The sequence below is a fragment of the Mobula hypostoma genome, chromosome 8 (genome assembly GCF_963921235.1).
Source record: "Mobula hypostoma chromosome 8, sMobHyp1.1, whole genome shotgun sequence".
Taxonomy (NCBI): domain Eukaryota; kingdom Metazoa; phylum Chordata; class Chondrichthyes; order Myliobatiformes; family Myliobatidae; genus Mobula; species Mobula hypostoma.
In genome coordinates, this window is record NC_086104.1 from 96,421,690 (window position 1) to 96,436,052 (window position 14,363).

The window sequence follows — 14,363 nt, forward strand, 5'->3', positions numbered from 1 at the left end:
AGAAAAGACTAATTCTGTCATTGCTGTGTAGGAATTTTGAATTTCATAATTTATAGGAGCTCTTTCACATACTGTCCATGTTGGGCTTTCATAACCCAAGGATGGCCTATAGAATTCCACTCTATGCCCGCTCAAGAGTTATCACTTCATTCTTGCAGTATTGTAAGAACTGTACACAATATTCAAACTCTAAATATTGTTTTGTATAAATCTTCCCCAACTGCAGTATGTGTGTTTCTATTTTCTGTCTCGGCTAATTAAGGCAAATATACCATCTAATATTTTTAGTAAGTTGGATCACAGAAGAAAATAGAAAAACCTAACAATGTTTTCTCCTTCTCCTGACTAAATACTTATGACAGCTTCTTATCGTAACCAACACATTGATTCATTGGAATTACAAGCATAGAATATCACAACACACCATTAGACTATATCACCACCCAAATGAAAGACCTCAGATAGATCCGCATCATTCATGCTATTTCAGGAACAAATGATTCTTTTACTAATCACTGCCCAATATGTTCTGTTATCCTGCTCCAAAATAACAGTATCAACAGAAATGTTCCCACAAAAAGACCAATGTTAAAGCGCTCAAAGAACACACAGAGATGATTAATTAATGTTATTGGTCATCAATTCACCAGAGTAGACTTTGCTCAATTGAGGAAAAGGTGTGTTTGAAAAGAATAAAAATCAACAGACCTCTCAATAAACTCAACTTCAACCAGGAAGCAGTGATACCTGTCCTCCAATCTGCTTCTCAGACCATGACTAACTGGAGCAGGCATCCTAAGGCACTGGAAAGATACTACAAAATCCTCAAAATTTACTGAATGGATAAGTGGATCATTGCTAGTCTCCTCTTCTAGACCACTGAGTCCCTAATTTAGTTCAATCACCTCTATTGAGCAGGCCACATTAATTCCTTGTCCAACTCCAAAACCTGCAAAAGATACTCTATTACAAGTTTTGTCACAAGAAAAGTGCTCTGTGTCAAAGGCCAGCTATCTCGTAAGGTTGATTGTGACTTGCAGGTCAAACCCATTTAAAGTTCAAAGTAAATTTATTATCAAAGCATGTACATGTCACCAGACACTACACAGAGATTCATTTTCTTGCAGGCATTCACAAGAAACAAAAACAACAGAATAAATGAAAAACTGCACTAAAAGTCTAACAATCAATGTGCAAAAGAAGACAAACTGCGCGAATAAACATAAATAAATAAATAAATAAATAAATACTGAAAGCATGAGTTGTGGAGTCCTTGGAAGTGAGTACACAGGTTGTGCAATCAGTTCAAAGTTGAGGTGAGTAAAGTTATCCCCACTGCTTGAAGAGACAGATGGTTGAAGAGTAGTAACTGTTCTTAAACCTGGTGGTGGGACTTAAGACTCCTGTACCTCCTTCCTGATGGCAGCAGCATCAAGAAGACAGCATGGCATGGATGGTGGAGCTCCTTGATGATGCCAACTTCTAAGAAAACAGAGGCGCTGTTGTGCCTTCTTTGTCATCGATTTTGGAGGTAAAAATTCCAAAAAGTCGAAGACCAAAGTTGGCAAGTCTGTAGGTAGAGGCCCAAAAGTTGAGTCTTAAATCTGGCCAGGGACTCTTGCTGGGAGGCCCAACTCTGAGGGTCTGAAAGACCATTTCAGACCATAGAACCATAGAAACTACAGCACAGAAACAGGCCTTTTGGCCCTTCTTGGCTGTGCCGAACCATTTTCTGCCTAGTCCCACTGACCTGCACACGGACCATATCCCTCCATACTCCTCCCATCCATGTATCTGTCCAATTTATTCTTAAATGTTAAAAAAGAACCCGCATTTACCACCTCGTCTGGCAGCTCATTCCATACTCCCACCACTCTCTGTGTGAAGAAGTCCCCCTAATGTTCCCTTTAAACTTTTTTTCCCTCACCCTTAACCCATGTCCTCTGGTTTTTTCTCTCCTTGCCTCAGTGGAAAAAGCCTGCTTGCATTCACTCTATCTATACCCATCATAATTTTATATACCTCTATCAAATCTCCCCTCATTCTTATACGCTCCAGGGAATAAAGTCCTAACCTATTCAACCTTTCTCTGTAACTGAGTTTCTCAAGTCCCGGCAACATCCTTGTAAACCTTCTCTGCACTCTTTCAACCTTATTTATATCCTTCCTGTAATTTGGTGACCAAAACTGAACACAATACTCCAGATTCAGCCTCACCAATGGCTTATACAACCTCATCATAACATTCCAGCTCTTATACTCAATACTTCCATTAATAAAGGCCAATGTACCAAAAGCTCTCTTTACGACCCTATCTACCTGTGACGACACTTTTAGGGAATTTTGTATCTGTATTCCCAGATCCCTCTGTTCCACTGCACTCCGCAGTGCCTTGCCATTAACCCTGTAAGGGCCAAAGATTGGAGGCTAGGCTGTGTCTATGGGTAGGAGGATGGTAAAGGGGCTTGTCTTACTGCTGTCTTGTTTTGTTCTGCTATTGTTACTGTTTACATTGTTCTGTAGAACATTGTGGGTTGCCCTCAGCATACTCTTGTGTGTGTTTGCTGTTGATGCAAATGACACATTTCATTGTATGTTTCAATGTGCACCTAAGCTTGAAGCAATTTATTGTAACCAATTAACCTAACAACCAGCATGTCCTTTGCATATGGAAAGAAGCAGAGCACCTAGGCTCTAAATCCACATTGTCAGGAGAATATGTAAATTCTGTATAGACAGCACCGACAGAGAAAAAAACAAATGCATGCTTCTGAAGGTGTGAGGGTGCATTTTTATGCGTTTTTCCCCTTTTCCACCGGGTAAAATATTGATATTATTGGATAAGATGCAGAAGATAGTGACAGATTCAACATTGCTTAATGTCATTTTCATTACAGAACACTTCCAGGACGCCTCGAGGCGACTCGAGTGGGAGCAGAACTCTCAATGGATATGATTAAATATTCACATTTCAGCTTGATACAGCTAAAAAGCTCAACCGCTTCCAAGGTCAGTACAGTCAACTAAGATGTCTTAATACGTTTAAAGGAACTATCGCTGTTTAGAACTGACGGAAACAATGTCGACTGGGGATGGATCCCTCGTAGGATTCCACTCAGGGATCGTGGCTGCAGGTCAGGGATACAAGTGTGTTTAAGGAAACAAGGTTTTAAACTCCCAATTCCAACTATCTTGCTGGCAAACGTGCGGTAAAATTGATGATCTCAGAGCTACGGTGCTGAACCAGAGGAACATTAGGACCGTGTGTGTCCTTTGTTTCCTGGAATCCTGGTTAACCCCTTATGTACAAGATGCAGCGATTCAGATCTATGGGTTTACTATACACTGTCAGTATAGATCCATAGTTTCTCTCAAAAGCAGTGGTGGAGGAGTAATCCTCATGATCAGTTCTACTTGGTGCACAAATATATCGGTGCTGTCCCAATTCTGCTCACCAGATCTGGAATATCAAGCAGTTAAGCGCCATCCATTTTACCTGCCACGGGAGATTTCTGGAATCATTCCACCTCAGGCCAATGTCAATCAGGCTTTAGATGACCTGAGCAATGGGATTAACATGCATGAAACAGCGCACCCTAAAACCTGACCATCGTTTTGGGGGATTTTAACCAGGCCCGTCTGAAAAAAAATCAATAAACAATTACCATCAACCTATCACTTGCAATACCAGAGGAAGCAACACACTGAACCACTATTACACCACCATCAAGAATGCCTATCATGCTATTCCACACCCTCACTTCAGGAAGTCTGATCACCTGGCTGTACTTCTACTCTCTAAGAATAGGGAGAGACTGAAGACTTCAGCATCAGCAGTGAGGACTGAGAAGGTATGAACAAGGGAAGCGCAGGAGCACTTACAGGACTGCTTTGAATTGGTGGACTGGACTGTATTCAGGGATTCATTTTCGAATCTGGATGAGTATGTTGCAGTTGTTACTGACTTCATTAAAACCTGGGTGGATGAGTGTGTGTCTACAAAGACTTACCATACATTCCCAAACCAAAAGCCATGGATGAACCAGGAGGTATGTTGTCTGCTGAAGGCTAGAGCTGTGTCACTGAAGTTTGGCAACCCAGGTCTGTACCAGAAAATCAGGTGTGATTTGCAGAGGACTGTTTCAAAGGGTAAGAGACAATTTCGAACGAGGTTGGAGGTGACATCGGATGTATGACAACTCTGGCAGGGTTTGCAAGATACTACTTTCTACAAGGCAAAACCCAAAAGCATGACGGCAAGTTCCTGGGTGTCAAGATCTCTGAGGACCTAACCTGGTCTCAACATATCGATGCAGTTATAAAGAAGGCAAAACAGCAACTAGACTTCATTAGGAGTTTGAAGAGATTTGGTATGTCAACAAGTACACTCAAAAGCTTATATAACCATAGAATAGTACAGCACAGTACAGGCCCTTCGGCCCACAATGTTGTGCCGACCCTCAAACCCTGCCTCCCATATAAACCCCCACCTTAAATTCCTCCATATACTTGTCTAGTAGTCTCTTAAACTTCACTCTGCCTCCACCACTGATTCAGGCAGTGCATTCCACGCACCAACCACTCTCTGAGTAAAAAACCTTCCTCTAATATCCCCCTTGAACTTCCCACCCCTTACCTTAAAGCCATGTCCTCTTGTACTGAGCAGTGCTGCCCTGGGGAAGAGGCGCTGGCTGTCCACTCTATCTATTCCTCTTATTATCTTGTATACCTCTATCATGTCTCTTCTCATCCTCCTTCTCTCCAAAGAGTAAAGCCCTAGCTCCCTTAATCTCTGATCATAATCCATACTCTCTAAACCAGGCAGCATCCTGGTAAATCTCTGTACCCTTTCCAATACTTCCACATCCTTCCTATAGTGAGGTGACCAGAACTGGACACAGTACTCCAAGTGTGGCCTAACCAGAGTTTTATAGAGCTGCATCATTACATCGCGACTCTTGAACTCTATCCCTCGACTTACGAAAGCTAACACCCCACAAGCTTTCTTAACTACCCTATTCACCTGTGAGGCAACTTTCAGGGATCTGTGGACATGTACCCCGAGATCCCTCTGCTCCTCCACACTACCAAGTACCCTGCCATTTACTTTGTATTCTGCCTTGGAGTTTGTCCTTCCAAAGTGTACCACCTCACACTTCTCCGGGTTGAACTCCATCTGCCACTTCTCAGCCCACTTCTGCATCCTATCAATGTCTCTCTGCAATCTTTGACAATCCTTTACACTATCTACAACACCATCAACCTTTGTGTCATCTGAAAACTTGCCAACCCACCCTTCTACCCCCACATCCACGTCGTTAATAAAAATCACGAAAAGTGGAGGTCCCAGAACAGATCCTTGTGGGACACCACTAGTCACAATCCTCCAATCTGAAGGTACTCCCTCCACCACCACCTTCTGCCTTCTGCAGGCAAGCCAATTCTGAATCCACCTGGTCAAACTTCCCTGGATCCCATGCCTTCTAACTTTCTGAATAAGTCTGTGGAACCTTGTCAAATGCCTTACTAAAATCCATATAGATCACATCCACTGCACTACCCTCATCTATATGCCTGGTCACCTCCTCAAAGGACTCTATCAGGCTTGTTAGACACGATCTGCCCTTCACAAAGCCATGCTGACTGTCCCTGATCAGACCATGATTCTCTAAATGTCTATAGATCTTATCTCTAAGAATCCTCTCCAACAGCCTTCCCACCACAGATGTAAGGCTCACTGGTCTATAATTACCCGGACTATCCCTACTACCTTTTTTGAACAAGGGGACAACATTTGCCTGCCTCCAATCCTCCGGTACCATTCCCGTGGACAATGAGGACATAAAGATCCTAGCCAGAGGCTCAGCAATCTGTATATTTACTCCACAGACGTACTATGGAGAGCATACTGACAGGCTGCATCACTGTCTGGTATGGGGGGGTAGGGGCTACTACACAGGACCGAGAGAAGCTGCAGAGGGTTGTAAAGTTAGTCAGCTCCATCTTGGGTACTAGCCTACAAAGTATCCAGGACATCTTCAAGGAGCGGTGTCTCAGAAAAACAGTGTCTATTAGTAAGGATCTCCAGCACATAGACCATGCCCTTTTCTCACTGTTACCATCAGGTAGGAGGTATAGAAGCCTGAAGGAACACATTCAGCGATTCAGGAACAGCTTCTTCCCCTCTGCCATCCGATCCCGAAATGGACATTGAACATGTGAACACTTCCTCACTTTTTAATATATATAATTTCTGTTTCTTGCACAATTATGCAGCACAAAAATAAGACAATGAGATAACGAACACAATTTTAAAAACTCAGTAAATATCCAGCACTGTGCAAAAATCTTAGGCACATATATATAGCTAGGGTGCCTATGACTTGCACAGAATTATAGTAATTTTATGTATTGGACTGTACTGCTGCAAAAAAGAAATTCATGACACACAGTGTGGCTTGCCTGGCATGTTGAAGTTGTGGTGTTTGCAGTACGGATTGATGCCACAAGTAGTGTGGCCACGAACTGTCTATGAAGTGACAATGTCCCATGTTGAGGCAATGAAACGGAAGATCAACAAGTATGTGAAGAAGTGGCTTGGAGTACCGAGCAGCCTCACCAATGTTGCAATCCACAGTAGCCAGACAAAGCTTACCATCCCAGTGCAATCCCTTGTTGAAGAGGTCAAGGTAGCCAAGGTAAGATCATTCTTGATGCCTCGAGACTCAAAAGACCCTGTCATCAAGAACACCCAGCTGGATGTGAGATCAGGCAGGGAGTGGGCAGCCTGTGTAGCAGTTGATGAGGCAGAGTCTAGATTGAAGCACAAGGAGACGGTTGGGGTTACCCAGCTAGGCCACCAGGGCCTTGGATGGACAACCCAAAAGTGGTGGTCATCTTTTACAGGTAAGGAGCGCCGTGAGCTTGTAATGCAATAAATACCAGAGGAGAGGAGAAGAGGTGAGCTAAAACAGCTGGCCTGGCCAAACAAGGGACTTGGACCTGGTGGGAAAGTGTTGAACAACGACATCTACCTTGGAATGTTCTATGGCAGATGGAACCGTTCCGTATTTCTTTTCTATGCAGAGCAGTGTACAACCTGCGCCCAACACCTGCCAACCTCAGCACCTACTATGAAGATAAGACAGACAGGTGTGCTGCTTCTGGCGAGAAGGGAACACTTCAACATATTTTGAGTGCATGCAGAGTCAATCTTCCCAGTGGCATGTACGCTTGGAGACATAACAACGTTCTCAAAGTTGTAACAGAAGCGGTTGAGTAGAGAGTACTGCAGCACAACTTATCTCATGCCCCATGCTGCACTAAGGCATCCGTTAGTCTTGCGAGACCGTGTATCTGCACCTGGAAAGTCTTCACTCTCCAGGGTGCAGGCCTGGGCAAGGTTGTATGGAAGACCGGCAGTTGCCCATGCTGCAAGTCTCCCCCCTCCATGACACCGATGTTGTCCAAGAGAAGGGCAAGGGCCAATACAGCTTGGCACCAGTATCGTCGCAGAGCACTGTGTGGTTAAGTGCCTTGCTCAAGGACACAACACGCTGCCTCGGCTGGGGCTCGAACTCACGACCTTCAGGTTGTTAGTCGAATGCCTTAACCACTTGGCCACGTGCCCACACACCATGCTGCACAGAACATCGCATATCATTTGTGAAAGAAGGCTCCAAGTCAAGGGTGTACAGCGCAAGCCTACGATCAAGCATACTTTCTTCAGCCAATGACTGGTGTGTCAATGCCGACCTGGATGGGAAAGGCAGTTTCCCAGAGCAAATAGCTTTCACCACATTGCGTCCAGATATAATCGTATGGTCTGACACCAGTAGAGAAGTGGCTATTGGTGAACTCATAATCCCCTGGGAAGACAACATTGATGAAGCCCATGAGCGCAAGTTAACCAAGTATGCAGAATTAAGATCAGAGTGCAGAGACAGGGGGTGGAAGGTCTCATGCTATCCATTCGAAGTAGGTTGTCATGGCTTTATTGCATTCACTTTCCAGAAGTGGCTGCGTGACCTTGGCTTCACTAGAAGAGAGATCAAGTCAACTAGCAGGGCTGTAGCTGAAGCAGCAGACACAGGATCATCATGGATATGGACCAAGTACGTCCAGAGGGGCAGATAGTCAGACAGTGTGTCCATCTTTTGCAAACCCTTCAGCAGTTTTAGACACCTGAAGAGTAGACTGTCTGTTGGATGGAAGCAACCAACAACTCTGATAGAGGCAGATGCCAAGTTTTTAAGCTCACCAGTGGGAGATGGTGCTTTAGCACTGCTGGCCCACCACCCCGAGGGAGTCTTGATCACAAGCAGGCCGAAACTCCTGAAGGCAGGTGACAGATCAACTGATGATCCCACTGGTGATAACAGAGGACAGTTAACATCTTCGTCCAAGTGTATTTTCAAATCTGTGAGTGATGATAAACCTGATTCTGATATGGGCCTCTACTGGGGATTGAGAGTGGGAAGGGGGCAGGGAGAGGAGAATCATGGTTAAGAAAGGGGAAGGAAGAGGGGAGGGAGTGGGAAGCACCAGAAAAACATTCTGCAATGATCAATAAATCAATTATTTAGAATCAAATGACTTTGCCTGATGTCTCAGAGCTAGTTGCATCTGCACCTGCGCCAACCCCCTGCCCTTGGCATTCCTACTCTGCCACTTGTCCCACACCCCTCCTTTGGTGATCCACCTTCAGCATTCCCAACTTGCTTTATCCCACCAGATTTACAAACTCACTCTCCACTCCATGTTGACAAATACAGTACCGAACAAAAGTCTTAGGCATCTTAGCAGTAATAAAGCAATTAATCCACATTTAACCTATGACTTTTGCACAGTAATGTAAATACATAAGGTATCTTATATACAGAGATTGATTGTATGCCCATAAAATGACGAAGGAGACTTATACTTCATAATTACATGTTTAGCTTCTAAAAGTTGGTCTTGACTTTCAAGGAATGCAGGTTTAAAGAGTATTATCAAGGTACAATAATCATCAAGAAGGGAAGCTTCTGCGTGTCTGAGAGGAAACATCTCCCATTACAGGGCGGCACTCCAAATGATTTGTGATTATAAAGATTCAACAGCAACCATGCTCTATTGGAGCCTGCTTGATTGATGGAGATTAGAACAGGAACTTCCTGACATATTGTCCTGTCCAAGACCGGAAGAAGCTGCAGAAGATCGTGAACACGGCGCAGCAGATCACACAAACCAATCTTCCGTCCTTGGACTCACTTTACACTGTACGCTGCGAAGCAGTGCTGCCAGGATAATCAAGGACACGACCCACCCAGCCAACACACTTTTCGTCCCTCTTCCCTCCGGGAGAAAGCTCAGGAGCTTGAAGACTCGTACGGCCAGATTTGGGAACAGCTTCTTTCCAACTGTGATAAGACTGCTGAACGGATCCCGACCCGGATCTGGGCCGTACCCTCCAAATATCCAGACCTGCCTCTCGGTTTTTTTTGCACTACCTTAACTTTCCATTTTTCTATTTATGATTTATAATTTAAATTTTTAATATTTACTATCGATTTGTAATCCAGGGAGCGAGAAGCGCAGGATCAAATATCGCTATGATGATTGTACATTCTAGTATCAATTGTTTGGCGACAATAAAGTATAAAGTATATTATTTTATTTCCCCAAGGTTAATAATGTGCATAGATAGGAATAAACTGTTGTATCACTGAAAAGATAAGTGAGGATAATTGCTTTATTACATTGCACGGACAAACACAGTTTGTAGCTTCAGAAAAGCAAAAGATGCAGGTACAGCAAATCTAATATAAAATCAGAAGATGTTGGCAAAATACCATCACAGGAGATGCAACACTTGCCCTTTTACTTCTTCCTTTCTTACCATGCAAAGGACAGTTTTTCCAGGTGAAGCAGTGAAAGATTGCACATATCAATCTAGTATGCTATATTCCATATTCAACTTCTGGTTTCCTCTATATGGGAGAAACCAAATAGAGATTGGGTGAACCCTTTGGGAATTGCCTGTGTTTAGTTCACAGAGGTGATTCAGAGCTTCTAGCTGTCTGCCACTTTAATTCCCCTCTCACCTTTCTGGTTTTGACCTCCAGCACTCTTGAAATGAGACTCAATATAATTTTGAGGAACACCTTGCATCAGGGCATATTGCAACCTTCAGGATTCATCACTGAATTATCCCGCTAGAGGAAACTTGGCTCTTTCATTGGCTGTCTGACCTGCTATTGTTTGACTGCTTTTATCTTTCTATCAACGTATCCTTACTTATTGAACATGTCTCACAGCCTTGCCTTCAGGAACACATAAGAGTAGACCCGTGGGCCGACTGGCCTACTTCAGCTCTTATATCTTATGGTCTATATCTTGTGGACACACCAGGAAGCATAATGGGCTTCTAACTGCCATTTTAGCTCAAGTGATCTTACCATATGAGTAAATTCTATTTGTTCTGTCAATTTCTCTCCTACCTCTGCTTCTGAAAAATTGCTTAATCTCCTCTATACTTGCTTTACACTTATGACTCTGTGGCTAAAGTTTGCTGATGACTTTACTGTTGTCAGCAAGATCAAAGATAGTGATGGCGATAGGAGGGCTGTGTGGTGCCACAACAACAACCTCTCACTCAATGTCAGCAAAACCAAGGAGCTGATTATTGACTTCAGGAGGAAGAAACTGGAGATCCCAGAGCCAGTACTCATCGGGGGATCAAAGGTGAAGAGGATCACTAACTTTAAATTCCTTAGTGTCATCATTTCAGGTAACCTGTCCTGCTCCCAGCACACAAGTGCAATTACAAAGAAAGCACGACAGCACCTTTACTTCCTCAGAACTTTGCAAAGATTTGGCATGACATCTAATACTTTGACAAAGTTATATTGATGTGTGGTGGACAGTATATTGACTGGTATGGAAAAAACAATGCCATTCAAGGGGAAATCCTACAAACAGTAGTGGATGTGGCCCAATTCATCATGGGTAAGGCCCTCCACACCACTGAGTATATCTACATGGAGTGTTAACACAGAAAAGCAGCATCCATCATCAAGGACCGCCACCACCCAGATCATGTTCTCTTCTTGTTGCTGCCATCAGGAAGGTAGTACAGGAGCCTTAGGACTCACCACAAGATTTAGGAATAGTTATTACTCCTCAACCATCAGATTCTTGAACCAGAGGGGATAACTTCATTCAACTTCACTTGCCCCATCACTGAACTATTCCCCACAACCTGTGGATACACTTTCAGCGACTCTTCATGTTCTTGATACTTAAATGTTTTTTTTCTCATTTGTACTTGCAGTTTGTTGTCCTTTGCACACTGATTGTTGGTCTAAGGTGTGGTCTTTCATTGATTCTGTTATAGTTCTTGGATTTACTGAGTATGCCCGCAAGAAAACAAATCTCAGGGCTGTACATGGTGACATATATGCATTTTGATAATAAATTTACTTTGAACTTTGAATTAACATTTCTTTCTTTTTTTCCCCTCACTTCTGGCAGAGGGTTCAGGCCTGAAACATTAATTATCTTTCCATGCATGCTGCTGTTTCCAACAAATTTTGTTTTTATTTATAATTTAATCTCATCTTGAATAGGAATAAAAAAAACACTTCCTCTAAATGACAATGATACATGATCAACCAGATTGCCTCTGCAAACTACAAATGTATGCTTCCATTTCTTGTAACACATCCATTTGGTGCTGGCAGTCTCTTCAAATTTATGTCATGCACTGCTAATTGAACTAGAAATGACAAATTATCACCATTTAAATTTGCAAAGCAGAAACTGTTCAGAACCGAAATTACTCCATTACTGAAGGTTCAAATCACATTCACAGCTTTTACTGCAAACAGAAGCTTTAATTCAAAAAAAGGTGTTAATTTACAAATCTGTTGAAAGATTTAATTTTTATTTACTACAAAGGTCATAATTTAGTCATTCCTACTACATCACAATGCTGTTGTTTGCCAGGTTTTACAGTACTGTTTTAATAAACACATACCTGCAGGGACACTCTGTGTCTACTTTTTCTATCATAATTCTTTGTTCCAATTTACAGTGGAAAGCGCCGCCTTTAAAATGCACTTCACTGTAGCTCAATTTAATGTTTCTATCTCTATCAATTTTTCTGCAGATTAATTTCTATGTTCCAAATGAATTGCAAATTTGTGGTAATTTTACACCATTTTTAAAAATTATTACAATTTTATAATCACAATTTAATGCACAACTTCAAAACAAATCTACATTTTTCATCCATTTTAGAGCTAATTCAGAATCTATCATTTCTCTTCTTTGATGAAATGTAATTTAAAATGTGCCAACATTTTAAATCACAGACTCAGCACAGCACTCAGTAATAATTATATAGACAATCTTCAACAAAAGTTTTAAAAACTAGTATAAAATCTCACATGTAATTGATTGAAAGACTTTCAACATTAACAATAGGAAATGGGGAGAATAATACAAATGACTGATGAATAGCAAAAACTCCTATATTGAAGTTCACGTTATTAAACTTCAACCATGAGTGAGTGTTCAAATAGTAGAGAAAAGCCCCAGCTATTAATATTCAACAAGGCACCAATGTTATGCAAGTGTCCCTATACTGAGGACATGGATTGACCTAACATTTCACAATCCAGTTTACAGATGAATGAGATTGATTCTGTCAATGGCTCCCACCATGAAATAATATGTAATAGGCTTTTTTGTTTTCTAATATTGTATCCAAAGAGTTGATTAACATAGCTCATCATTGCATTACCCATTTTAATCAGCCCTCATAACCAGAACTTCAATTTGAAGTTGCTCCTTAGCCTCTTAGATAATCAAGCAGAAATTTCCATAAAACAACGTATTAGCTACCAGAATTTATACGAATAATTACTTTGAGATTAGACTATTAGAATGTTGGACTAGAATTAACGTTTGTACAAGAAAAAAAGGCATTCAAATCTAACCAGTTAAATCACACTCACCTTCTTCTTATCCCTCATTGAACCCTTTCCTCGCACCATAATCTTGCATCCAGTCTCTGCTTCCAGTTGTTTTGCTGTTAGTCCTCTGGGTCCAAGAATTCTTCCAACAAAGTTGAACTAAGTTGTTAACAGAGAAAAAATATCCATAAGTAAAATATTTAAACAACATCATGATATCTTTGGAAATTGCACTAATTTTCTTTTAATTAAACTGCCCCTAGCATTACAAATTGAACATTAGATTCTGTAAATTGGAAGTGAAGCAAACATAGGAATAGGAAGGAATAGGAATAGGAATTGGAATAGGAAGCAAACATTGTTATGAAAAATAGTGTACTACTCATAATCAACACGGCCTTTGAGATGTTGAACTACTTCATCCTGCTCGAATGCCATGACCACATTCACTTGGTTATCTATCCAGCTGTGGCTAGAGAATCTATCAGTTATCAGATTTTAAGAGAATTATTGAATATGGCGTGAGTGCAGGAACAGAATGTGGAGGTGAATGATCAGCCATAGTTTTACTGACAGGAGAAGCAGACCCAAACTGTCAAACTTTTTGCCTTCTATTTTTCTATACTTCCATTAATCTCTTGTAACATCTTATGTCCTGCTCCTTTGCTGTTCTTGGTGGATTCACTCTGGCCTTTTATCATATACAATATACTTTTGTGACAACATCTAAATCCACATCATCAGTTTCAATATCTATGGTGAAAACACACAGTTCCATAAACAATTGTTACATCACTATTTAATACAGGAATAACTGAATTTTTCGTGACTAATTATTGAAAGGATCAATCACCATTAGCTCCAATGGCAAACTGGGCTTCCTAGCAATAAACTCCATGCTCTCCATTCTCCAAATTTGTTCCTGCCTCAGTGCATCTGGGTTTGAAATCCTCATTCACACTCCTGTTACCTCTTCATGTCCATCACAATGCACACCTGGTCAACTACCACATTTTATACTCTGTTGCCTGCATCCTAACTTGCACCAAGCTCTATTTACTGTCACACCTATGCTTGCTGACTTCAATGGTCTTCTCAAGAAACACGATGATTTTAAAGTTTTTATGCTCATTACTTCCAAGAAACCCCTAAGCTCTGAAATTTTCCCTCCAGAACCTCTTTTTTTTAAACCCACTTTTGCCTCCTTTAAGCAACACACATCAAAGTTGCTGGTGAACGCAGCAGGCCAGGCAGCATCTCTAGGAAGAGGCGCAGTCGACGTTTCAGGCCGAGACCCTTCGTCAGGACTAACTGAAGGAAGAGTGAGTAAGGGATTTTACTCGTCGTGCGCCTCTTCCTAGAGATGCTGCCTGGCCTGCTGCGTTCACCAGCAACTTTGATGTG

The 14,363-nt window shown here is 41.9% G+C and overlaps 1 protein-coding gene across 6 annotated transcripts in view; it reads right to left on the reverse strand.

Moving 5' to 3' along the window:
- The window catches only part of LOC134350757 (KH domain-containing RNA-binding protein QKI), a 559,128-nt gene that overhangs the window by 289,972 nt on the left and 254,793 nt on the right, over positions 1–14,363 (reverse strand). For all 6 annotated transcript variants that reach the window (XM_063056413.1, XM_063056410.1, XM_063056409.1 and 3 more), the window contains exon 3: positions 13,002–13,118. In XM_063056413.1, coding sequence (XP_062912483.1) covers positions 13,002–13,118 — 117 coding nt within the window. The remainder of the gene's footprint in view (positions 1–13,001; positions 13,119–14,363) is intronic.